Raw genomic sequence first — 27829 nt, 5'->3', positions numbered from 1 at the left:
CTGAGACCACCTCTTCAAGAAGGTCTCGGTTATTGTTGTTATGGTCAAAAATAATAACTCCATCATTGGGGTTGGTGAATGATGGTGGTCATGGTTCAAACAACGTTGACCCTGAATATAGTTTCAATCAATATTTCATTTAGCCATATAACAACGTCACACTACTTTCTAGGGCCATTAGTGGTATTTGTCACTGGTATATAACCGTAAATTGTTGATGTAATGATGTTTTTCTTCTTCACGTTGTTGTCAGGAGCAAAAGAGGAAATCAGATGTAGTATATAGAGTGACAAAGTCTGTGTATAGGTCAGAGTTGTGGATGGGGCAAACAAACACAGGACTTTGACTGAGGAGACTGACTTTTGGATTTACACAGGACACAAACCCCAATGTTGAGTTATTTTAAGTTATGTACGTACATTGTGTGATGACATCCAACAATGATTCTTTTCCTAAAACTAATCTAACCAGTGAAGATATTAGAGATGTACCGATATCACTTTTTCGTTCCTGATACCAATTCCGATCCCTGAACCTTAGGTATCTGCCGATACCGAGTACCGATCCGATACCAGCGCGTAAAATAAAAATGGATGAGATATGAATTGTTGTATGTCTCAACTCCTAAAACTCTATGTAAAATATTAAAAAATGAATACATACTAGTAGAGTTAACACCATAAACCTTTTTTATTATTATTATCCAGTGTTGACACAGATCAAGACACAGGTTAAAGTGCAGCCACACAATTTGGCAAAAAAGACATTTTAAAGGCTACAGTAGAATGCTTTGTAAACTCTGCTCCGTTTCCATTTCGTTTGCCTGTAGCGTGCGTATGCGTAATGACATGAGGCATTACGTGTTATCGGATTGGTCATAGGCTGTACTCACCGATACCCAATACCGCATTTTAGGCAGTATCAGAGGCATTTCCGATACTGGTATCAGATTCGGTACAACTTTCTCATGTTGATCAATGATGCTGATTCAAGTGTGTTCTCCAGAAGTCAGCTTATAATAACCTGTTCAGCTGTGCCTTTTGTGACAGAGTTGCTCTTTTTTACTAGATTTCAACATCTGATGTATTTGAATCACTAAAAAAACACGAGATATGAGGAGCAATTCAGAAATCTGCAACCAGGCTACATCTTTGCAAGTGTGAATAAAAATAAATAAATAAAGAATGAATGTAAGTATACAGTTGTTAGAGTGAAAGAGGACAAAGTTAAGGCGATGTATCCATTACCGTCAAAGTGCTCCACAGTGCCCACATTATGAAATAATAATCTCAGACCCTCAGTGAGAACAAGGAGGAACTTCCAGGAAAAAGAGGGTTATTATCTTTGCACCAGCTGACCTTTGTAAAATAACCAAATGTCGCTCAACATGACTGAATATGAATATATTAAGCCGGGATCAATGCCGAAAATGGACCAGCATCACAGAAAAGAAGGGAAAGGGTCATACAGTTCTCGGCACAGCCATCAGTGTGTGATGAGAAAACGTAATGAGACTCTGGTTCAGTGTCTGAAGTGGCTTTCTGGTGATACAAAATGTTCCCCAGTTCAGCGCTCCTACAGTTAATTGTGACACCATCTTGCAAATGAGCATTATTAAAAGGCACACGGCTCAGTTATTTAAGGTGCAATTGTTCATTTCTGTCTTTGTCCTCCTGCTTTTGTCCTGGATGACTGAATATGGAGGATTCATAAGATGTTTTTTTTTTCTACCTTCATGTCTGCGCTGCATCTTTACATTGTACATCACTTAATACTTATAATGACGGCAATGATGTTTTATTGTAAATATTTGAATTCATTTTTGGGGGGGTTTAGCAGTGTGTGGACAACACATTTAGTGTTGCTTCTAAAGACAGATTTACCTTTTATTGATCCTTTTTTATATCGGCAAAGGCATTATTATTAGTTTGTAGGACTCTGTTTGATGAGTTATGACTGGGGTGTTGATTGCCTTTAATCTCACTTGCGCCTCATCAATGCTTTCTGACAGTTCTGCACAAATGTGCTGTCCACAGTGGTTTACAGTCTTTGCACTCTTTGGTGATTTAAAGAGAAAAGCTTAATGTATTGCACAGGCCAAAATCTGCATAAGCTCTGTGTTTTATTGATATATCCTGCAGCTGTGCACACAATAATGTCTTTATCTCCTGTATAATGTTCAATTCTGCATGAAATCTCCTGTCTAACTGGCCATGTGTGTGTTCCTGGTATAGTGTGTGTGTGTTCTTTAGTTAGTTCTGTCCTATGTGAGTAGTTTTAATTATTTCTCCCCTGTCTGAAAAATCCCTCACAGTCCATTTTTTAGCCTTAGTTTATCCCCCCTTTATCTTTTTATGAGCTCTAGAGATGCTTTACTGCTCCAGAAAAAATGGCTGTTTACTGTATTGTTATGCAGATAGGGAATTTATATTTCCAATACGTGAGATGGGTCACTGGAGTGCAAACAGGACAGAACAAAGGAAGAATAATATTTGTTTGTTGTAAAAGTATGCATAACAAAAATAACACCATTTTGTTCCCATAATGAACTAAAGCACCTCCGCACATTATTCTTTATAAGACTTTAACCCAAACAGCTATTAAATCAAAATGTAAAATCCAAACCACAGATTTTTATTTTTTTGTTCTCATCTTTTCCAGACAAGTTCAACGCCTATGTCACTTTAAAGGTGCAAAATGTGAAGAGCACCACCATCACAGTCCGAGGGGACCAGCCATGTTGGGAACAAGACTTCATGTTGTGAGTTTCACAAAAAAATTCAAAATTATTTTTGAGTAACTTCTGACAATAGCCGCATACAGTATAAACTTATTGTCGATATATGTGGCATTTAGAAACATCATACATGTAGTGATGTTTGTTTTGCCAAGGGCTGTATCCGACTCAGAATTTTGTCAATGGAATCAAAATTTGACTACTCATCGGTTTTCTTTCATATAGACCAGGGGTGTCCAAACTTTTTTGAATGGGGGTCAGATAAAACAATGTGAAAATACCTGGCATTCTCGCATCAAATGTTTAAAAAAAATGTTTACTACGTGATGCCTGTCTACAAAATGTATAATAGTCCTATCATTGTGAGGTGAAGGGTAAAAATGCGAAGTGATCTTGCTCGATTAACCATTATAGTGTAAAGGGCCACATATGGTATATTTTGAGAGTCAAGCCAAGGACCGATTAAAATTGGCCCCCGGGCCAGACTTTGGACATGTCTGATCTAGACTGTCAAGCAACACTTTGATGAACTGCCAGATTTTTTAGGGGGTTTAACAGGATGTTTCGGATGACAGCATTGTTCACATTATATAGTAAACAAGTCAAGTTAGCCCTCCAAGCTAAGGAGTGCTAACTAGGCTATTTGGGGACTAAAATGCCCTCAGAAGTAAACTGCACATTGACTGCCAGTCCCAATGTCCTCAAACAAGAGTCCTAATGTCTTCAAATGAGTACTTCCCAATAAACAGCGTCTTATCTTGTAACTCTTGCTAAAATTGGTCAAATTTGTTGCCATATCAAACTACAAGCATTATGAATCATAAATAAACATGTTTCAACCATAACATGTGATCAGGTTTTGGATTGTGTCCACTTTTGTGCCAGGATTGGCTGCAGACTGACTTGGCAGAGATGGCTGCCATCTTGTTTTTACATGGATTAGTGTATTGTGCTTTTACTACCATCAGATTACACAAACAAGTGCCCATGAATGAGAACAACAGGTCTAAGTTCAGTAGAATAAAGTATAAGGTCAAGTAAACCTAAAATGTCATGTCCTCACATGAGGACACAGGGTCTCAGGTGGTGAGGTTGGTTCAACGTCTGCCTGGTTGGCATGACTAACATCCGACACTGCGCTGTTAAATGGTGACAAAAAACTCAAACCGCCACTGCGCGACTCAGTTGGTATAACTGGTAAAGACTGTTAGATAACCTCAGCTGTGTAATGCTAATAGTTAGCCCTGTCACTATATTGTGTGGAAGGCCAGACACTCAGCAATTGTTCCCTGGTGCAGAGTTCACAATCTCAAAGCAATAGTCTTATGATAAACAGTGAGAGAGCTACAGCAATTACCCTATAAGTTGAACGTATACTGACGTTCAGATCAAATAATCAGGCCCATCCCTACTGACTGATGATTTGATTCTTGACTTTCAGGGGGCAGCTTTAATTTTGCAATACACCCAAAGATTACATCTTCTACTGTAGGTTTAGACTTCTGCTTTTTTTAAAAGCAGAAGCCAGTCTCCATTCAGCAGTGTTTTTTGGGTAACAAAAATTCAAAGTAAGATCTCTTCTTTGTCCAACCTATTTCTCCTAGACACAAGTGAGCTCAATGTAACATCAGTATGAGATTCTGTCCATTTTCTCATACTTCTTAAATTCAGCTTGTGACAAATAGCCTTCCTCTTGTCTCAGCCTGACTGTAATTCAAGGTCTTAAAATGCCCTTTCTCCTCTCTCACTGCAGTAATCTTTATTTGTCTGAAATAATCAGCTCTTTAGATAACGGTAAGATCCAAAAGAAAACTTGACTGGCGTAAAAATAATTTCAGAAATTGGTCTCAGAGGTCAAATTCAAGTCTCAGCTCTGTGTATTTGATTTGTTCTCAGAGTTGAGATAATTCTGAGAAGCCTCTGAGCACAACAAAAGAACTCCCTCTGAATTACTCTTTTGCTCATCTTTATTTCTCCAAAGGGGGGTTTAGGAGAAACAGATGATTATGATATGATTAGACAAAAAAAAAAGACGACACAGTGCTGTATATATGCACTCTTCACACATAATTCTCATGCAGAAAAAAAAATCTGTGTTACCATAGCTAAGTGATCGTGTTCCTTTGTGTGTTTAAAAAATTCTTCAGCTTGTGTTTCTGCAGATTTAAATGTTGCAGGGTTTTTATGTGATGGCAAAATATTTTTAAAAAAAAATCATTATCTCTTTGCACCAAGTTTAGCTGAAATGACTCTCGTCTTGGTTTCCAGTTTTTTCCAGTTCCTTTCTACTTTTTGGCCCAGTGTCACTTCTATATTAGCAGCAACAGCTTGTTCTGCACCACCCTCTTGGGATGTATTAAGACAAATGCAGAGAGAAATTGAGGCTTCGGAGTGTGTGTCAGCCCTTAGATGAATACGGGCCAGATATCCACTGCTAGCTGACTTGCTAGCTGGCTTTAATAGGCCTTACTGAAATTGAAAGGGAGCGTCAGCCGCCTGTGGGACTCCAGTCTGGCTGGCTGACACAGGCTACTAAATGGGAATTTGTGGTTGGAGCAGGTAGGATGGATGGAAAGTGAAATTACATGCCCAGCTCAGATAAGTGGATGAGTCAGTGATAAATCTAATGAATTGTCCAGTCCAGTCTGATTCCATGGGGGAGAAAAAGTGCAGATGTAGAAATCCCACTTCACTTTTTATGCTGGCAGAAGTGGTGCTGCTTCTTGTGTCCACATCCATGAAGTATTATTTTGGGGGAATGTTTCTAGGGACTGTGTGGTCACCTGTTGGTGAAGAGACATGTACCCAGAGGAATATGAGAAAGCACTATGACAGCCTAACAGGCCTGATGTTTGCGGGCTTTGCTTAGATGGGGCAATTGCAAAAATGTTTTTTGAACTGCTCCCTTGTTTTTGTTCTGTCCTCCAAAACAAAATACTTTATGACAATGATGGCTTTGGCTTTGCTCTCTTCTCAACTAAATTGACCGTTACATTTTTCATAGTGGTGTCTTGAGGTTTTGTTTGTGTTTAAAGGCCCAGACACACCAAACTGACTTCAGAGAACGAGTGGCAGCTGAGGCCCCTTGCTGCGTTGCCTAACATTGTCTCAGCCAAAAAAGTTGCACATAAATACACGACAAAGACTGCAGTCAATGGTCAACTAGCATGTATGATCTGCACCTGTGTGAGAGGAAATAACTCTCCACACCAGCAGAAGGCAGTAGTCTGTAATCTTCTTTCAAAAAGGGAAACCAGATGTCTTGAAGCTGGTTAGCCAGTTAGCAAATTAATAACACAATGTGATGTTAAAAGAACAAAGCATATTTACCGTGTGCCAGGGAATAATAACACCATCCATCACGAAGCATTTCTGCTAAAGAGCACAGTGCTGAAAGAAAAATAATGTTTGTTTTGGTCTCACTCCCTCTTGAATGTTACTGTTTGTTTACTTTCCTCACTTCCGTTTCTCTTCTCGTGTGCTGAGCTGAACTGCCAATCAGAGTTATTCCTGTCATCGATGGGCTCCGCTGACGCCAATACAAATGCTGAATTGGCCAAAAAGAGGCTGACCGATGTCAGTAAGCGGCAACGATGCAGAAAACGCTGCACCAGTAAGGGCAACAGATGCTGACTGAAGGCCCATCAATGACCAATGACCGACCGTCTGCATTCAACTGACAATATTTGACTGTGAAGCATGCCCTTACTACATTCACTTCATACTTTAACCTTTCTTTGTATTTCATTCCAACTCAGTGATTGTGATTGGTCAGTGGTGTCAGTAAGTACTAAGTACTACTCTGACTCACCGGATGTAGACTGTAAGTGTAACCCTGCCATTGGTTGGCTATTTCAGCTGGTATTCGCTTCCTGTTACGTTATCTGCGAGCTACCGTTTTGCAAGGGCACCGTTGCTGCATCCTTGGCTTAGCAACCTGGGTAGAGCCTGGGTCTTCAGCTGGGGTCCATGACCCTGAGAGGTTCCTCAGAGTGACTGCAGTGGGCCTACCAAGTTATTGTTTTGTGGTTTGATTTAAGTTTCAAATTAGGTCTTTAATGGGGTGCGTCCCCTGATGTGTTGATAGTGAGTTTACTGTGTCCCGGTGAAGATTTCTGTCCATCCCACACACATTTTCTGCTGTCCATGTGACGACGGGACGCTGTCAGTCTTGAGCCATGCTTTTCAGCCTGTGCAAAACTAATGTGACACAGAAACACATTGGCAACTGTTGCTGGTTAGTGTCACCTTATTTGCTGATAGGCTAATGGCAGTCAACTACTAGGCCAATATCAACTGAAGCTGATGTTCGACTGATATATTGGTGCATTCCTACTCGAAGCGTATCTGTCTAAATATGAGAGGCCTCTTTTTTTCCTTTAACAAAACTGTATTTAAATAGCTTTTTAAACACAAATAAACGTTAGGCATATACACTTATCTTTCTCCCTCGCTGTCTGTCTGTCTCTCTCTGTGTCGCAAAGACAAACATGCGTTATGTATTGTACTGTACAGCAGACACAGATCCTTCCTGCAGACTGATCCCCCCAGACTTGATTAGAGGGATTGGATAGATTGACTGTGGATCTACATGATTACATAACACTCTCCTCCCCTCTCCCCTCCTCTCCATACTGCTCATAATCTCTGCTATTACCCCATCCTCTGTCAGATCTACTCAGACTCTTATTTCCACTTTCATCACGTCTCTGTCTTTTTGATAACAACTGCTTACAGACATAGAGTACATACTGGTCTGTTCTTTCCTGTCTGTACACTGCTGAAGAAAGACAGGTGTATGATCCTTTACAGTACGAAGGTAATCTAGGCGGGTTCAGCTCCAGTTAAATGCCCTTGAATGAATGACTGCATGAAGGTTTTATTTCAAACATGTTAAAGTAAAAAATAAATATGACCATAATGATTGAAAAGATGTTGATGATTAAATACAAAGGAAACCCCAGGGTCTCCTATGCTAAATCGCTAATTAGATCCAAAGTCTCATTAGCAGCAGTCAGGCTTGATGGGGGGGCAGCAGCAGTGTGCTGCGTCGAAGCGCTGTCGGAGGTTTGAGTATGAATTTGATTTCCAGAATGAAAGGTCTCAACAATAGCAATGAGTCAGACATGTTTGAAACAGCTCAAGTGTGCGCTCAAAAGTATTTTTTAAATTATTTTTTTAGTGCATTTCACAAACGAAAGAATCAGCGTAAAAGAGAGTGAAAAATGTCAACGAGCAATATGACGTGGTGGGGAAAAAATAAAACAATTATTTGTGCTGTCTTAATGTTTTTACGAGGATCAGATTTGCGTTATGAGGTATTACATATTGTAATGGTTGGGAGATCTTTTATATAGGGTAACACAGTGTAGCTGTCTATCTAATATAGGTAACTGTGTTGTTTTAAAGCTGTGGTACTAGCAGGTTCAGAAACGTATTCTTTCGCAGTTAAAGTGGCATTTGATAACCTTCGGCGCTAAGTGCCCATTTCAGTGGTAATTTCGCTGTGCCCTTTCATGATGAAGTTTGAGTCTCTCTAGGTGGTCTATCTTTTCTCTTTATTTCCAGCCACAGTGGTCACAGCTCACGCTGTTTACCCTTTCACAAACTGTTGTTAGCACTGTGAAAATGTGGAACTCCACATCCTCTGCACTGTCAGATTTTTCCGAGTAAAACATCCAAGACACCAGGCCATAGAAGGTTCAAATAAGTGCATTAGGAGGCCTTTTTTTAAACCACCGTTATAAAAATGGACGATTGTGGGGTGCCCAGTTCTTCAGTGGGTAGGATGGCGTCCCATGTACAAAGGCAGTGTCCTTGCCGCAGCAGCCACAGATTTGATTCTAGCCTGCAGCCCTTTGCTGCAAGCCATCCCCGCTCTCTCCCCTTTTCACGCTCAAAACTGTCCAATAAAGGCAAAAAGCCAAGAAAATAATCTTTTATAATAGGGCGACATGGTGCTGCAGTGGTTAGCATTGTCACCTCACAGCAAGAGCTCCTCTGTGCGGAGTTTGCATGTTCTCCCTTTGTCAGCATGGGTTTTCTCCGGGTACTCTGGCTTCTTCCCACAGTCCAAAGACATGCAGGTTAACTGGTGACTCTAAATTGGCCGTAGGTGTAAACGTGAGCGTGAATGGTTGTCTGTCTCTATGTGTCAGGCTGTGTGGGGTGTACACGACGTCTCGCCCAATATCACTTGGGATAGGTTCCAGCTCCCCTGCGACCCCTAACAGGACAAGTGGTTACAGAAAATGAATGAATGAAGGATAAATGAAAAAAAGGACAATTGTTACCTTACAAGCTTAGGCTAAACACCCAGTTAACAATGGTTTGCTGGAAATCACAACCCAACTACAGAGTGTTTATTGCCCTCTTCACACCAGTATCACACAAACACTGGAAGATGAGTTAATGAACCAGGATGCCAACAGCACAGGAGATAGTGTAAATAAATATGAAAATGAAGACAGACTGAAACTGGAATTTATCTTTGTTTGATCTGATGAATAAAAAGACTTTAAGCAACACAGGCAGTGTGCTCACACCCTGTCATCACCCTGAAGGTATCACATCATGTTTGATGCAAACGGGGCTTCAGTCAGAGCTGCATTGCTCAGAAACTGTAGGAAGGCGACCTTCTTACAGCTGGGGGGTGGAGAGGCACTGAGGCCCTGCCAGATGTGCAGTCTGACCCTTAACCTGAGTCACCTGTGGGAATCAGCTACAGTCGTCACATCTGTAAAAGAGCAGGTCGCTTAAGGTTGTAGTCCATCCTATCGAACCAGCTCAGATCCCTCGTCCATTCAAATGGACATAACTTTAATAGTATGTCTAGATCTGACTCCACCCAAGTGCACAGACTTATTTGATGTGATGTCTATATGCCGGTCACGGTGTTCCACTTCAGCTAAAGTAGACTGCATTAGAGCAGTGCCCCCTTTTTTAGCAAGCGCGTCCGACAGTGAGGCAAGGAGGAAGCGAAAAGCATGTTTCAGTCTATAAATCATATTGTTTAAGTTCATAACTTGTGTTTAAACTGTGTTTAAAGTAAGCATGAGACGTTATTTTACTTATACATGTCAAGAAATCATATGAAACATTTAAAGCTTTTACTCAGCTTATAATGCATTTTATTGATTATGTACACACGGTATTTATTATGCTGTTTTCTGTAAATACTTCAGGAATGAGCAAAATTTTGAGTCGTGATGATGAATACAATGCAAAATATGAATTAACCATTCATGAAAATCATGTTTTTAGTTGAGAAAAAGGTCTATGAAGGCCAGTTATTGTCATTTTTCCCATCCCTATTTCTGTGTGAAGACTGTGCGTCAATTGGAATGGATGGAAAGAAACCAACATTGTTAAATATCCTAATCAAAAAAAAATTATGATTGCATTTAGAGTAGAACTCCACCATTAAAGTATTTTTTATTTATTTATATTTATTAATTTTTTTAACTTGTTAAATTCCCTCTCTTTTATTGTGACCCGTGATGCGTTTATGAACCAGCCGAGTATGTCAGTGTTCTAAGCTTAAGTGCAACTAGATTATCTGCACTGTGTGCATGTGCACGTGTGAAGGCACCAGGAGCTCGCCTACGTCACACTCTATATATGTGTCAGTCAGTCAGTCAGGTAGAGGCTTCCTGGTTGTGGGATTAGCGACCATACTGCGGCATGCTGTCATTCTGGCCTGGGCGAATATACTGCAGATTTAGCAGGCAGCGGGTGACAGACAGAGCCGGATGAAGAGTGAAATGTGGTTTTCATTTTCAGTGTGACTCAAAGAAGAGTTTGGAGTGAGCCTGGCTTGTGCTCACCCATCCTGCCAACCCCTCTTACTGCCCACAAGTAAATAAAAAAGAGAGCAGTAACAGTATTCCCTGCTGCACTCCGAGCTCTTCTCAATCTCTCCCCTGCTGATACCTCTCCGCTCTGTCTTTCTGACTGTATGCAGCTGGCTGTTAACCTTTCTGAAATCCTGATTGTTCCAGCTGCAAGCCTTCCATTAATGCTGGAGGGTTTGACACACACTGCTTTGAAGTGTCTCCTCTCCACATGAAGCACATTTTTAGGCAAATGAAAGAGAAGCTGATGCTTAATGAGGCGATTTATGTTTACATATATACTGGGTTCGTTTAGAAGAGGTGTTTGCAGCCAGGAAAAGTTTTCTTGCCTCAGAGTGATGACATTTACACATACCTACACTCAGGCCTCAACAGTTTTTTGGCCACTGACCAGCTCACTGAAAGATTCATGTGATTTTTCCTAAAAGCAAACTGACAGTGTTTGTCAGGGCGGAGGAAAGTGTCTCACTCACTCTCCCCACTGACATTTATCTGGCTATTTCAGGATATGAAACATACACTGAAACTAACCCTCAAGGCTTATTTCTGTTAAGTGTTTCTTAGTCATATAAGCATCTTGGCTCGAGGCATGGTGTATCTGTTGATCAGTCCAACACTTAGTCCAAAATTATATATCTTGACAAATCTTGGATGGATTGCAATGCAATCTGGTGTGCAGAGGAAATTCATGGTAGCGATGTCGTGGTAAAAGAACTTACCCTGTGGTCATTGAGGGTGGCTCAAGAGCACGATATGCTGTACTACAGCCATTTTATGTCTTGGAAATTTCTCATTTTATCCTGATTTTAATGCTTTGTAAATAAGCTTTATTATTGGCTAATATTAGGTTTATTGTTGCCTTTTAAATGACAGATGAGTTAAGAACTTGTTTATTGTTAAATGCAGACCAATAAGGGGGTGCAGCATTTTTCAGCTGAGAAGCTGTGGTTGTGTCTACTTGCTATGAAATCAGAATATCTACAGAAATAACAATGTCAGCCCAAGGTATACTATTTGCTTAAAGTCTGAGGCACATAGCGAGCGAGAACGGACACGTCAGTCTATGTGGGTTCAGTATTCATTTCTTCTCCATTGTTGTTGTTCAGCGATGTGAATGTTGGTCTTTGTGGAATTTGTTCCGTCACGCCTCCACAGTGATTTGATGGCAGGGTAAAAAGTGACTGTGATGAGCAACCAAAGTTGAATATTTTTTAACTTTCAGTGACCACAAAAAAAGCGGCAAACATGCACCGCTCAGAGCAGAACAGGCAGAACTCAGCGCCTGGTCACACTGCTGGAGTTTGTAGCATAGCGTTAATACCATAGACTGTAAAAATAATGAACGTAGCTAGGTCACTACGACACTTGCGGCAGACAGCCTGTCACTCAAAGCAGCCACACCTTTAATTGTGCATAACATTGAGTCTTAATAAAATGCAAGTGACGATTTATAATATTCACCCCCATGCAAATGTCACAAATGTGGAAATTAGCAATATGTAGAGACCAGCCTCAAGTATCCATCCAAGGAACCACAGTTTTTGGCAGTTCCATGTTGGCTTAATTTTTTGGCCCAGAGGTTGCTGCTTGGTGAATACACGGTCCTTCCATGAAAAAAAAGAAAAAAAACATAGCTGTAGTGGCTGGTGCTTCCCATCCCCTGCTGTTGGCTTGTCAATCCTGTGGTACAGCAGTACTGTGGTTATGGCAGCAGCCCGTATTCATGGTCTCCAGAGGATGAATCCTCACGACTTGGCAAAGTCTAGTGAGATCAACAGATCATTTGTCCAACACATCAGTTCATGACAGGATACTTAGCAACATGCTAGTGCTGCAGTCTAGCAGGCATGTTACCCGTTTTTAAATAAAATTATGGAAAGAAAAAGGGAGTTGTGGGAATAATGGTTCTTGGTCAGCACCTTAAAACCCTCGGCCAGGGATAGAGAGTGGCCTGGGATGGCATGCAGCTCTTTTGCCTCTCTCTGGTATCTCCGTGTAGCTTTTGCAAAAAATTATATAGAAATTAATACAGTTATTTTTTAACATTTTAATTTTCATTTTTTGTTGTCGTAGGCCTTGAGTGATTCTTACATTCTCAACTGTAAAAATGTGTAGCCTATACATAGATTAAGAATGTTTTTACATTTCATTCATTTCAACTAAGTGTGCGTCATACGGCATATCACCTTTTCCTTTAAATTTTGCCAAACCTCAGCAGCCTTGGCTTGTCTTGGATCTCCCTAGCTAATAGGGATGCACCGAAATGAAAATTTGTGGCCGAAGCCGAAGCCAAATAAAATTAAACGCCGTTGTTTAGTTTTTCATTAGTTTTTGCAGATGAACCCCCTCCAGATTAGCGTTGTCACGGTACCAAAATTGGGACCCACGGTACGATACCAGTGAAAGTATCACGGTTCTGAGTAGTATCACGATACCACAGCAAAAATGAGGCAGATGTGCCTTTTGTCATTTATGAAAAGATAAATCACTTTTCTATAATACATCAATGATATTTCAATGGAATAAATTACTTATTGACTTATTCATACTTCAAAAACAGCATCAAGTGATTAACATAGGGGGGATCAAAATAAAATAAATAAATGAAATAAAAATCAACCAGCCACCCTCCTCCCCTGACAAGTTAAGAACAGTCCCTAAAGTGCGGTGAGGTTTGTGGACCGTTACCTGCCACAAAGAGAGAAATGTGAACAGCTCGTTTCTCCTCTGACACGCCACATACCTGTGTGCCGCCACGGCTCGGCTGTCCGGGTACTTTTAGGCAGTCATGATGCCAAGAAGAGGACATTATTGGAGCCGGACTTCTCCGTTGCCGGTAAGCCCTATGCCGGATTTCCACTGGATGCGTGTCCGTTGCGGAACGGCAGCGCTGGTTATCCGCTGCGTGCTCCGCCGTCCATCAATACCCACCGGCTGCGTTTGCTGTGCGGTGCGGTGCAGCTCCGCCATAAGACATCTCGGTGCACTGCCATGATTAATATCTCCTCGTCCATGGTGTTCATGGGGTGAAATGACGTCTGAAAACCTCTGACCTGTTGACTTCAGGCCTGCCTCTGCCCATTATGTAGTTTTTAAGGTGTAGTGCAGGGAAATATGATCCGCCGTGAACACTGTGTATTTTATTTTGAAAATTAACCAGATGTTGTATTTTGTTTCTGTGCACGACTTCCTGCCCCACACGATCTGCTCTGTGCTGAATTGCTGCGTTGTGCTCCGGCATCTGGCAAAAATAGAAGTCCTGCGTATCTGTTGCGGAGGGCTCCGGAGTGCCGGAGCTGAGACGGAGCTGGAATGCAGCACACACTGACTAGAATTGAATCCTATCGGCTCCGCTGCCGTGCCGGAGCGGAGACGCAACCAACACGCATCTGGTGGAAATTGGCCTTTATCTTGCACCGTGGAGCACTATGGCCGCCGTATTTGACAGGAATACATTCCTGTCTGTGTCTGTGACCCCCGTTCAACCCAACTGGCAGGATTCGCCTTTTGTTTCTGCTGCTGGTTGAAATCTGTACTCACACTGTGTGCTGAATGATTTATTTTGCTTGCACAAAACTTTTAGTCGCAAATGCGAGTGCGGTGACGGACAGAGTAAAATATCGCCACACTGTCAACATTTTACTCCATCCATCACCGCACGCTGTTTGATTGCGTTATCAAAACACGCCGCTATTATTCGGCCTTTTCACTTATTCCACCGAATACCAAATCTGTGGTTTTTTTGCAATATTCGGCCGAATATATTTGGTTACCGAATATTCGGTGCATCCCTACTAGCTAAGCTAGCTATGGATTCCAGATAAAAAAAAAAAGTCTTGGAGGACAATAGAGAATTTAACAGGCCATGGACATACTTGTTTGCTTTCACCACCAAGCCTGCAAAGTTTAAGTCCCAAACAGTCATAAAAAGGCCACTGCAGAGTTGCCACCTTGTGGTAAAACATATTAAGTGCTTATTTAGACCTGTTGGTAATGTTGAATTCAGACTGACTGTTACCTTCAGTAAAAGGCTCAAATATGTTTTGTGGCTCTGAGCAGATTTTTTGAGACCAGATTGTCCAGTTTCTGGCTCTTTTGATAGTAAAGGTTGCTGACCCCTGCCCTAGGTTATCAGGCTGCTCCAGTTAGCATACTGAAACCACAGCTGACCCCAATGCCAAGTGTGAAATTTCCTCTGTTGACCAGTTTCCACTTTGTAAAGATAGTTCAGATGAACAAGTTCTAATAACTGTTAGGAGTCTCATATTTTGTGCAATATATCTGACTTGGTGTTAGATAACACGGAAGCAAAGAAGTTAGTATACCTCGCGTCAACTAAAGTTTATATGATAAACCCATAATTTAATGCTAATTTACCAAGTGCACACTATTATTTCTCCTTTAATTACCAACCCTGGGTACAATACAAGCATAGCTCAACACTAGGTAGTGACTCATTAAGTGTGTAAATTACACTCAATGTTCGTAACGATAATAACCACCACATAGTGTCTGATGGCGTACAATACTGCCAACTGATTGTGGGAGTCTTATCCTATCAATAAGTTGTGTTCCACATGATGTGACAGAGGCATTAATACCACTGAGGCTCAGATAAAACTCTTCACCTTGTTCATTTTTGCTTCTTTTTTGAACATTAAATATTCTCTTAATTCCTCAGTAGTTCTTGAGGATCATGTGGGCACACACACATCTGCCTCTCTTGATTTCCTGTAACCGTGGCTCACCTGCCAAGCACCTGCCTCAAAAACCAGCCCAATATTACACTGCAAGAATCCAATTCATTATCCTCATTTAGTAAGCGAACAAGACTCACACACATACGCACACACACGCATGCGCGTGCACTTACACACACAGAGTCGCTGCATGCACGAGTGCTCACGCACACACATACGCACACACACGCACATACGCACACACACGCACGCGCGTGCACTTACACACACAGAGTCGCTGCATGCACGAAAAAGTTTCACAGTTTTTGATTGAAGCCCTCCAAGGTGAATACATTTCCCCTTTATAATGAAAATGCTTTTTGTTTGAGAAAATGTTTTTATATAATTTAGAGAATGGCAGAAAACAACCTTTTACCACATTTTCCGTGACAATGAAATGACGAACACTGAAGAGTCTCAAAGTAATGCTTATTTTCTAAAAGCTGAAACACCGGTAAGCGACCAGACATTTTGTCCTCCACAGTGGAAAAGCTTCATATGTCTGAATTTTCCAGTCCTTTTAAACCCAGTTTCCAATCATAGTCATTTACTCTGCAGCCTAATTATACTGCAGATTGTACCAGTTACAAGCAGAAACTAAATTACACAGATCACTCACTCAGTGTCCATCAGTCAATCAACATTTTGTGAGACTTTGCAGTTGCGAAGTCAACAATCGGTGCTGTAAAATCGCCTGGAAATTTGGTGCAGTTATAAGTGATCACAATGAAATAATTCCCTCATATTTTGGGTGATCCTTTGATTTGTCTTGTGCCACTGTCCATTAAATATCTCCCTTTGACCGACACTACATGGCAAGGTATTAAATTCTAATGGCAAGACATTAGAATGAGTAATGAGTAATGAACAATGAATTCAAATGCTTTTGGTGACCTGTGAGCTTTGACCTTTCCTCCATTAGTACCAGTCAAAGATTTCCACTTGTAAAGGAAAAAATACCAATTGGTAGATTACATTGAAAGTCACTGCTTTGTGAACGCCATTTATGTAATTTAGGAAGAACTTTACTTTTTTTGGCTCACTAGAAAAAGCAGGTGTACAGTTATCAGTACATTGTTTGTTGAAATCAATATTGTAGTATCATGGGTTGTAATCAGGAGATGATGAGTTCATTTTTAACTGGCTATATGGTTTAGACAATATTATAGACCCAAGACAAAGCTGACAAAGGTCAGGACTCAAATTACATATCTATCTGCTTTATCAGCACCACAGAAAGCGCCATTGATTAGGCTACTTGCTGTAGCTCTGGTTGAGGATGAGTTTGTTGGTCTGTGTGGGTACACACACACATACTCATTTACTGTAACAAGCGGGGACGCCCTCCCCCTCTCTGCTCCAACACTGACTGACAGCTGACTCCACTCATTCACAGTCACCACTGCCCCAGGGCCGCTACAATATGCTATCTACAGAGATAGCACTGGCGATCTGAATCGGTCAGTGGCAAAAAAAAAAGCACTTTTATACGGGACGCATTTGCCCCCATTACCGTTTTAGCTCGTTTCACGCCTCAATACTGAACCAATTTTAGAACGAGTTGTACCCATGAATCATACGCACACATACACATGGGGAAATAGAGCCCGGGTTGAAAAATACCGAAGTTGTCCTTTAAATCAGTGGATTTAAGTCCACAAGCCAATGGATGACATCACGGTAGCTATGTCCAGAACTTCCACGCTGTGCATGAATGCAACATTACTGCCACTATACATAAAAACCAAGAGGCTAAAAGTGTCCACTGGAAGATGTACAACTTCTAAAACAGTTTAACATATAACAGAGTTCAGGAGGTTACTGAAACATATGCATTAGTTTTATTATGTGTTTTCTCTTGCTGGAAGCATTGCTGATATACTTAATATTTACCAGCAAGGCCTTTTACTTATTTTCAATGTTTAAATCATTTCCTGTTGTGAACCATTTAATCCTCGTGTAAACAGACTTGTTCTTGTAAATCAAATGATGCCACAATTCTGTCTCTCTATTTGTCCACTCATCCTGTCTCGTCTGTATTATGTAAATCTGACAGTTTGATACACACAGAATTGATAGCTGCCTCTGAGTGTGTGTGTGTGTGTGTGTGTGTGTGAGACGGCTGTGTGGTGGGCAGGTCGGCTGGTGGGATAAGGGGATAAGCAGTTGAATGTTGATCCCTCTACACTCAGGGTCACTAGGCCTCACGTGTGTGTCTCTGCTCGTGCATCCTTGGATTCAGTCTCAGTCTGTCTCAGTCATTTCTCCTCTCCTTTTTTTGCTGTCTGTCTTGTTGTCTCTCCTTTTCATTCGTAACATGCTTTATCTTGCCACGTTGTTTGTATTTCTCACTCTTTCTCTGTGTCTGTTTATATGTCACTCTCGGTACTGTCCTCACATGCTATTGAAGGTCTTAATCTTTTGACCTGGTTTACAGTATCGTGTCAGAGGTCGTAGGCTTTTTTTCTCACCACACCAGCCACTCCTAATCTTTACATGTCATGAGTTCAGATATCTCCTATGTAGGGTAAGATAGCATACAGTGGTGGAAAAAAGTTTTCGGACACCCTTAAAATTTTACACAATGTCAAATATTATCATGAAATATTTGTGGAAAAATCTTTTTTGTGTTTCAAAAGGTGTGGCTGCATTAGACAGATACAAACAAATACAAATTATATTTTTTTGTTTATTGTTTACAAGAAAAACTAACAAAACTAAATTCTTGACAGTTTCAATATGTCAGTTCTCAATATTGTCGGTATCAAAGTCAACAAATAACAGAGAATGTGTTCAAAACTGAACAAAAAATAAATAAACCATCACATCATCAAATTAATATTTAGTAGTCCTGCCATTGGCACGTAGTAGAGCTCTAATCCTGGCTGGCATGTTCCCCACGAGCCTTTCACACTGTTGAGGGGTAATCTTGTCCCATTCTTCTTGAATTACTGCTTTTAATTCTTCTAAATTCTTTGGTTTATGCTTTGAAACAGACCTTTTGATAATCCACCACAGATTTTCAATGGGGCTCATGTCCGGGGATTGAGCTGGCCACTCTAAGACCTGGATACTGTGCTCCTGCAGCCAAGTTCTACTGGCCTTGGATGTGTGGCAAGGGGCATTATCTTGTTGAAACATCCAGTTTTTACCTTGATGGAACAGTGCACGCGCAGAAGGGAGTATGTGGGTTTCGAGAATGGTACAATACTTGGTAGAGTTCAATGTGCCATCACAGACAGTGAGATGACCAACACCAGCAGCACTCATGCATCCCCAAACCATGATACTGCCTCCACCATGCTTGACAGTAGGTACTCTACATGCTGGAGATAATGCTTCGCCTGGCCTTCTGCGTACCCTCACATTAGTAGGAGGAAGATAAAGCTGGAAACTGGACTCATCTGACCACAAAATCTTCTTCCAATTCCTGGCTGTCCAGTTCTTGTGTGCCTGGGCCCATCGACGCCGGGCTAACCTCTGTCTCTCATTGATCAGGGGCTTCTTGATAGCCTTGTAGGACCTTAAGCCATGATCTAAAAGTCGGCCACGTACAGTGCGGGTGGAACACTGGACACCAGTTTGGTTTGACCACTGCTGCTGAAGCTCCTGTGATGTCATTCGGCAGTTTTGCCTGCACATGCGGATCAGGATGCGGCCATTTCTTGCTGAAGAAGCCCTTGGACGCCCAGATCTTGGTTTGTCTTCCAAGCTGTTGGTTCATCTGTATTTCTGCAGAGTGTATCCAACTGCTGAAGGACTGCATCTGCACTTCCTGGCCATCTGGCGGCAGCTGTACCCTTCCTGGCTGAGAATCTTTATCTTCAGGCGTGTTTCCTGCGTTAGGTTCCTTGTTTTAGCCATTTTTGTGTCTGAAGAACTTTCAAATGTGCTGGCTTTATGTAGACACGAGGCTTGGCAACAAAAATTGTGTCTTTTAATAAAAAGATCGACCTTCATCACTGGTACCAAAATGACCCAATACTCAAAATTTCTTATGTATTTTTATGGAACCAATCAATTTTAAGTTTTTAATGGCTTTTTTTAGGATTTATTTAGTATTTTGGCTGTGACTGTACTAAAAGAAATTGCACTTGAAGACCTAAGAGTGATTCTTAATACAATATTTCACAAATGCATGGGGTGTCCGAAAATTTTTTTCCACCACTGTATCTCTCTTATTATTATCGTAATGCTGGTAACTGATCCATAGATTTCTCTGCATTTCTTATCATCCGAGGGAGTTTGGAAAAATTCAAGTAAATAGAAAAATTAAAATAAGTAATTAGACACCTAAATATGTTTTTCTTTCACTTTAAGCTGTGTTAAATTCAAGAATGGCTACAAAATCTCGTCAGGGAATAACTCTCAAGACTATAATTTAATGTTTCTTTTCAAGCTATTTATTTGATTTTAATCCAAATGTAGAGGAAGCTTCCTCTGGAGACTTCTCCTCCATCACTGTCTGGGTGTGGTCTTTCTGTCTGACTGCCTCTCTGGTGATTCAGGTCAAAGTCTGCTTTTTCCTTCCAGTCGTCTGTCAATTAAATTGTGTACAAGTTTCAAAAAATGGTGACCTTTTTCCTTCCTGGTGACTTTATCAAATTATAATAACAGGAATGATTTACTGCTGTCTGATTACAGCCTTTTCTCCTTGATCTTATTTATGCTGTCAACACCATTTTCAGTGTTGCTGTTTATCACAAAGAGTCTGACTTTAAGTAAAGCTAAAGTTGGATGTTTATATCAAGTTAAGTTACAAGAGCACCTTAGCAATGTAGCAAATATCCTTTTATTGACACCTTGGAGGGCAGGTAATGCTACATTCAAGTCATGCGATTACAGAGTTGTTTGCTTGAGGATTACAATACTGTGCTTTAACAAGATATCTCCATATCTGTTAAGCTTGGCTTTGATTACACTGAACAACAGACTATGGCTGAAGTATTGTCCCAGTTGCCAGAAGAAAATTTTTGCATTATATGTTTGTGCAAATCAGGGATCTGTTACATTTGTATATTTCATACGTAGCCTATCATAGTAACGTTTGTAAAGTGACATAGTATACGACCTAACTCTGTTATTGGTAGGTGGAAAGGGTGGTGCAGATGATGTACAGGGTTTCCCACACATTCATTTGTTTGTAGGGCACAGCCACAGTATCAGCATTGTCTGCCTCGTTTAGATAATTTTGGAGCTGCGTATCCCTGTCTCTCTTGTTCCCTCCTCTGGGCACAGACGGAGCAGTAGAGCACCAAGGGCAGTGACAGTGAAATTTAACCTTCTTTTTGATTATGTGGTTTCAGTGTTGTCAGTGTTGTTTTCCAGTCTACCTTTCATGAGCCCGGCTGTGTTCAAATGCAAACTGTGCACCCTGCAGTCCATATCTGGTTCCATCCAGCAAAAGATAGTTTGCTTTTGCTTGGCTCTGTGGCAGCTGCTCCTCTAATCCATCAATCTGTCAGCTACTGCCACACATAAAGTTTTTTGCAGTGTTATATTTTGCAGTATGGCTCTGTTCTGGGGCCTCTCTGCTTTTCCTTGGGCCTACATGGAATATCTAAGGCAGTGAGAGCACACTTCTCTGCCCTTCCATGCGCATACGAGGAAAGCCTGAGACAGCGAGAGAGCAAACCTCCCTGCCCTTCCATGTGCCTACCTAGAAAACCTAACTGTGCATTCCAACCAAAAGCGACATAGTCGCCTTCGGGCGCTCTGGTCGCTCTGACATCGCTCACACTGCCAGCTCCAGCAGGTGCTTGCAGCGGCCAAAGGGGCGGGGCCGGCCACTGCAGATGTGTCCATCAAGGCTGACCCGGCTGTGCACTTTACAAGGATGAACAAATATACTATCATTATGTCTTCACTTTGTATTATCCATGACTTTCATTGCACAATTAAAATAACGCTAATAAACACAGTCATATAGCCTTTATGAGTCTTTTTATTATTATGATTTTACTCTCCTGTCGGCACGTAGGACCACTAAGAAATGTAATAAGCGGTAAATAAGCGGGAGCTCATGGATCGCACTTTAGGAAGCCTCCTTTGTACTGCATCGGCATATTTGCTGAGGAAACGCAGCGCCCGGAGACGTCGGGCCGTCTGGGTCCACAGAGTCCTGCAAACCCAGCAACTCCACAGGGAATTTCCCGGCTCGTACAGCTCCGGGAGAGTCCAGACAGTTTCTCCTCCATATTCGTCTTGTCTTTCAATTTTGCCCATCCTCGCCGTGAGAATCCCGGTCTGCAATTGGCTGCTGCTTTGGCGGCGGTGCTGCTCATTTGCATAAAGTTCAGCTTCTCTCAACTTCTACTTAACGCTTGTTGCAGCTTGCATTGAAAATGAATGGCTGCAGGCCGCTTATGACACTCATGCCGCTTTTGGTGGAAATGCACAGTAAGGCAGGGAGAGCAACAGCAAAGACCCCCCGGGAACAGAACAGAGCAGCATCAATGACAAACAGAAATGACACTGATAAGTCAGACACAACATTAAAAGGAGGAGCTGGGGTGGAGGCGGGTTGCAAAGCCGCTTCATTGTTGGTATGAATTCATTGTTGCAGAGCAGTTTAAATAGGGCGCCCTGAATGAGATTCGCCAATTGGTTGCATAGAAAGGAATCATGTGATCTATCAACTGATCCCTTCCATCAGTCAGCTGCTCCATCAGTTGATTGGGCTGATTGAGATCAGTTGATGTAGTTGGGATGTGAGCTGAGCTTGACATTGTGTCCTGCCTGAACTAACTCTTTGCTCTTTTCTGTGGAGCACTGGCGTGTGATGTAGGTGTCACCTAGCCGAGATGCCTGCCACGGTGCAGCTAACACCTTTTCAATCACCAAACGTAGGTGTTTTTTAGTGACTCGTCCCTCTGTTTACAGTGAGGATTGTCCCACCAAAATCAGGTATTTTAAGCCAAAACATCTTTTCCTAACCATAACTAAGTGGTTTTTGAGCCCTAAACCTGACCATACTTCAACCACAGCACTGTTTAAACGTAAAGAAACATAAAGTTTCAATGTATCCGCTACATAAAAACGTACAACTGTAATGTATTTGTGATTTGCAGAAACCTAGAACACCAACATTTATTCTGGCAATTGGTCTGGATTTATAGAAGCTTTTTTTATTAAAAAAAAAAAAAAAATCTGAGTCTGCAGTGCAGAACATTTATTTAGCATCACCTAATTTTTCTTTTCATTTTGTATCATCAGAATTATTTTCTGACTTGATTTACCATAAGCTGCAGTGATCAGTGTTATCTTCCCCCAGCATAAAGAAAGACTGATTCAGTAGGGACATAAAGTCACGTGAAAGCAGTTTGATCTGATTCTCTACCTTTAAAACATCTCGGTAAATTCTAGTGAAAAATAGGAACCAGCCTACCATGATTCATGACAGTGTTTCAACACATCAAAGAAGAAGCAGGAAAAACTAATAAAACATATTAGTAATGACAGAATCTGAGTGAACATGTGGTAATTTTATGCACTGGTTGATGAGCTGGAGGAGCAGTGTTCCTGCCTGTGTAAAGCTTTCCTCACAGTAACGTGTAAAAAGCTGAATTTCACCAGTGACTTCACCTGTTGTTCCCAAAAGTGCCTCCAATCCTCCATCACAGTCCATAATTCCCCATCAAGCCTCGTGCTCAGCATGACCACACACGCTTTACTTCCCCCTCGTCTTATCCCTCCTTGCTCTTTTCTCTCTCGTCTCTTAAACACAAGATGGCTGTGTGTAGTTGTGCGTGTGTGTGTGTGTGTGTGTTTGTCTGCGTGTGGTTTCTGAGTGATAAAAATACACCATTTCATTCCCTGTAACAACACAAACCATTCCCTCAATAATGGATGGGCTTTGATGGAGGGCATATGCCAGAGTCGGATGTAAAGCTGCCTCGATCACACACACACACACACACACACACTGGCCTGTGAGTCAGAGACAGGTTGGAGACAGGCTGCAGAGATGGACAACGTCAGACCTATTTCTAATCCTGTTTAGGTTTTTATGTTTCATGGTTTCAATTAAATAATCTCATGGATTACATCAGGCTGTAGATCATTAAACACTCCTTTTGTTTATTTATTTATCTTTAAAGCAGCTGATTCAGATCTGAGTGCCGTGTTACGCAATGGGTTGAGTTCACTGTGGCCTTTAAGGACTCATGCTGTTTAAATGCTTCAGTGTGACAAGAAGGTACACGCGCAAGGCACACAGGTTTTCTAAAAAAGCAATTCTCAATCTTTTTGAGTCGCGACCCCCTAAAATAATGAAGTTAGTGTTTGCAACCCACCCTCCCCCCAAAGGATGACTAGACGCACACCCATCAGCTACACAAAAAAGACAGAGTGCTCTAAAAAAAGATGCCGGAAGCTTTCTCTACCGACGCTCACTTCTCAGGTCCGTAGGGAGGGCATTTCTAAACTTTTCAGCTTGAGTGTCATAAATTACCTCGCCTACTTAAAAAAAAAAACCCAGACATTTGTATGCTTGATGCATTCTAATTTTCTGTTGTTAATATAACATATGTTTTCTCTAAATGCTCTCCAATATGTTGCATCATCAGTTGTGGTCAGATTAAAGGTAAACAGCATCCAACGTGTGAGTCATACTTTTTGCTGCACCTTGGAATGGGTTTGAAGGAACTGCTCCCACGAACAATGCAGTGCTATGTGGTGATTTTGGTGTTAATGCAGGTCACAAAATGCTCTGGGACCCAGAATGTCTTTTCGCCAAACACATTCATTACAGGAGAAATGGCTGTAAACCTGTGAAGACTATTTCCTGAGCAAAACATGCACACTGAAGTGTGTCTGTTGCTGCTCTGGAGTCGCCTCCTGCACCACATGAAGTACTGTTTCACCACTGACAATTTTATATGAAGTTTAAAAACCCACCATTTATGCTTGCTTGGCCTTTGTCGAATCCCCTCTTAACTTATTTTTAACATTGTTTTATTACTTTTTAATTTATGGTTGGTTTGTTTTTTATTTCATAACTGCCTTTTTTATTACTTTGACTTTGTTTTCATGTTGATTTTAGTCTTTTTCTATTATTGTTTTATTGTATTACATTATTTGTATTATTGTCTTTTATGATCCTTTTATCCCTGCACTTTGGGTCGACTCCTGTTGTTGTTAGAGGCGCTGTATGTATGAATGTGCCCAAAACGGTTACCGCATCCTTGATCTTCGGTTTTCCAGCGGACCGTTCGAGCAAGTCCGGCTTCTCTGCTGCTAACGCTGCTGCCGGGATACAGCTGAGGAGACTGCTAATGTTATGTACTGGACACTGCTAATGCTGCTTGCCGTGCTGCTGTAACTCAGTCGTAACTGTAACTGATGCTGAGACTCTACTGCATCTCCATCTGTCGGCCTTTCAGTTGAATCTAGTGCTGGAAAATGGTTTGAATCATTTTATTTATTTAGGCTTATTTAGGCTCTCATTTATGCACAGAGCATCAACAGAGAGGCAGAGGACTGAAGGAGTGGGAAACACTTTGCCCCCGTTATATACGTCTTGTATATGAAACGTCTGTGTTGTCGCTGCATTTTTTAAGCAGATCTGTCACCTGCATCCAGGCGCTGTCTCAGTGTCACACAGAAGACAACTACCAAGAAGATCGGCGACGTGCTATGATCCACCTCAAACACAAACTACCAAACAAACGCTCACCTGACACAATCCAGCAGCTCTGTCCCCCACACCAGTGCTGGAGTACATGTGTGCTACTGTCATTTCATCATCTCACAGATTTAGCGTAGCACGACCGATGTCACTCTGCAGACTAATTAACAGACAGATTAAACAGAGGAGCAGCTCTGTGTCTCTCTGAGTGTTGCAGGAGAACTTGATCCTATATTGATATAAACAGTATTGTCTAAATCTGTCTTGCTTGAAAATATATTGATATATTGGACGTAGTCGTTATATTGCCCAACCCTACTAGCAAGCCAGTTTAATAGCACTGCTCACCTCTCCACCAAACCAACTTCCATCCACCATTTCGCAGGAGCACCATCACTGCATCCTGGGGTCAGTGTCGGCCCAGGCGGTAGTTGTTGGTTTAAAGACACACAAACAACCCAGAGTGTTTTTTTCCTTCTCCCTTTGTGCTGAATTAAGATTGACCTTTCTCCAGCACTGGCACAGTGTGAGATAGGTCTGGCTGTGGGAGACGTGTAGATGTGGGAGATGTGTAACTGTCTGAACTCTTTTCATTTAAATCATGACATCTAACTTGTGGTTAAAAAGTCACCAACCATCATATCAGATATTTCTTAATTTCTAATTCTCATGTCAATCATGGGAGTTTGTGTTTGTGGCATTCAGGCTGGGCGAGCAGCCCTCATTGGAACAAATAAGCCACTGTGTTAACATGTTTAGAGTCATCATTCATTATTGAACACATCCAGTGTGTAAACGCAAATATGGAACGGAGCTAATTTCTGATTTGTTCCAACTGTTTGGGTCCAAACACAGAGAATTCTGGCTGCAGGTGACCACACATGTTGGTGCCTCAGCCACACTGTTGCCAGGTGAAGTACTGATTACAGCCAGAGTGCTTCAGCTACCTGGACGTGTCCCTCTGCTTTAAATTAGCTTTTCTCCATTCAAGAAATCAATATCATCTCTTTTACAGAGTTAACTATTATTACCAAATCTGTAAAATGTCTTCACAGTCACCCGAGCATGTAAACAAGTAAACACATGAATGGAGACGGTCGATGGTAATCATGCTAACATGTAGGAGCATCAGAATTTCGACTTGACTCGTTCCCCAGCTGGCACACTTCCTCAGTGTGTGACATGTAGCTACACGATCACACACACACACACACACACACACACACACACACACATACATAGCACCCAGATTCTCCCACCTACCCTCTTCTCTCCATCATCCCAGCTGTGAAGTGTCATCAGAGATGACTGACAGCCAAACTGAAGCACTATGAATATGAATGGCAGTGTGAATATAAATATGCAAATGAGGAGGAGAGACAGTTTGGCTGCTGTCTTCTCTTTAAGACAGATCTGTCAGAAAATGACGGCTGTCATATCTCACCCTCACTACTTAAGGATGAGACCGCCCCACTTATTGACCTCATGGAAGAGAGAGGCACTGTATTGCGTCAGACATAAGCCAATGCCAGACTGAAACAGTGCAGTGTGTGTTTTTTAACACAGGTAAAATATGGACTAAATGTAGCTTTATATTTGTTAAGTACTGTCATATCAGCTGCAACATAATGATTAATTGTTGAGATCATTTATAGGCCTTGACGGTGACGATGAAGTGATGTTTCTGTTGTGTGTTTCATTCACAAGTTGACAAATGATAGGGCCAGTTCAGTTTAGGCGTAGATGTTCCCTATCCCTGTTCCCGATGCACATACTTCAGACTATGAGTGGGAGTAATAGTGCCGTCTGGGGGTCAGAGTGGGTGCCAAATGATCAGATGGATAGAAAGAAAGAGTTAAGGTAGATAGTAACTAAGTAAGTAACACAGAGCATAGGGAAGGCAGAGCCAAGGAGAGACATCTGTGCAGACTGAAGTCTCCCCCGCTGGACCAGGCCGTATGCTCTACCTCCCCCTACTCCCTCATTTTGATGAGGAAACAGAGAAGAAACTAACAGAAGGAAAACTTACCTAACTTTAATTGAGTTGGGGTTTAACTGGTCAATTGTGAGAGAGAGTCATTGAGAATTGGAGCCATGCTGGGCAAATGCTTCACTGGGGTCATCAGGTGGGTACCCTTGTTTCGATGATAGGCCCACGACACCTCCAGAGGGCTCATCAGCAACACCTGGCGCCCCCCTCTGCTTTTACTCCCTTGTGTCCTGCTGTTGTAATCCATAGCTAATGGCTTGCCTGTTGGGCTGTGCCAGAGAGGGCATTGATGGCCTGACGCTGGGCTTGGCCTCGAATTCCCATTTCTTTAAGCAGCCAAGTAGTTGACTTGCCTACAAAGCCTCTGCAGCCCACTTCAACTGGGCAAACCTTTGCTTTCCAGTTGCGTTGCTCACTGTCTGCTGCCAGCTTGACATACTCAAGACTATTGCGCTCGTAGGCCTCCTCCACAGCATCCTCCCAGGGATCAGCTCAATGATGTAGACAAGGCGCAGTGAGGAGTACCAAAGCACGAGGTCTGGTCTGAGGTTAGTAGAGGTAATCTCAGATGGGAAGCATCAACGCTGGATTAGATCTGCCAGTAGCCTCCAACGTCATGCCCCTCCCATGCTGGTGTCTGATTTTCCTGTACAGGCCTTTGATTGTGTGACACCTTTGCAGAAAAACCCTCTTGTGATTGCTGGATGGGATGATGGAGGAGGTAGAAGACGTTGGGATGAAGCAGCAATGCAGACACAAGTTTATTCATTCACAGATTTTTAAGATTCAGGTGTAGCCATTGAGATGTTTCTATTTTATGTCCAGGAAAGGTTAAAGGAAGAAATATAAGAGAAGCCATGTTTTTGGTTGCAGCTACATGTT

At 41.8% G+C, this 27829-nt stretch overlaps 1 protein-coding gene across 1 annotated transcript in view; it reads left to right on the top strand.

Annotated features, from left to right (window-relative positions):
- LOC125890162 (protein unc-13 homolog B-like) overlaps positions 1–27829 on the top strand; it is a 309728-nt gene that overhangs the window by 46240 nt on the left and 235659 nt on the right. Inside the window, exon 3 of the mRNA XM_049578657.1 lies at positions 2662–2761. Coding sequence (XP_049434614.1) covers positions 2662–2761 — 100 coding nt within the window. The remainder of the gene's footprint in view (positions 1–2661; positions 2762–27829) is intronic.

This window comes from Epinephelus fuscoguttatus, linkage group LG6 (genome assembly GCF_011397635.1).
Source record: "Epinephelus fuscoguttatus linkage group LG6, E.fuscoguttatus.final_Chr_v1".
In the NCBI taxonomy this organism is placed as follows: Eukaryota; Metazoa; Chordata; class Actinopteri; order Perciformes; family Serranidae; genus Epinephelus; species Epinephelus fuscoguttatus.
The sequence above is the reverse complement of the archived record's forward strand: the minus strand, read 5'-3'. Positions and strand labels throughout refer to the sequence as shown.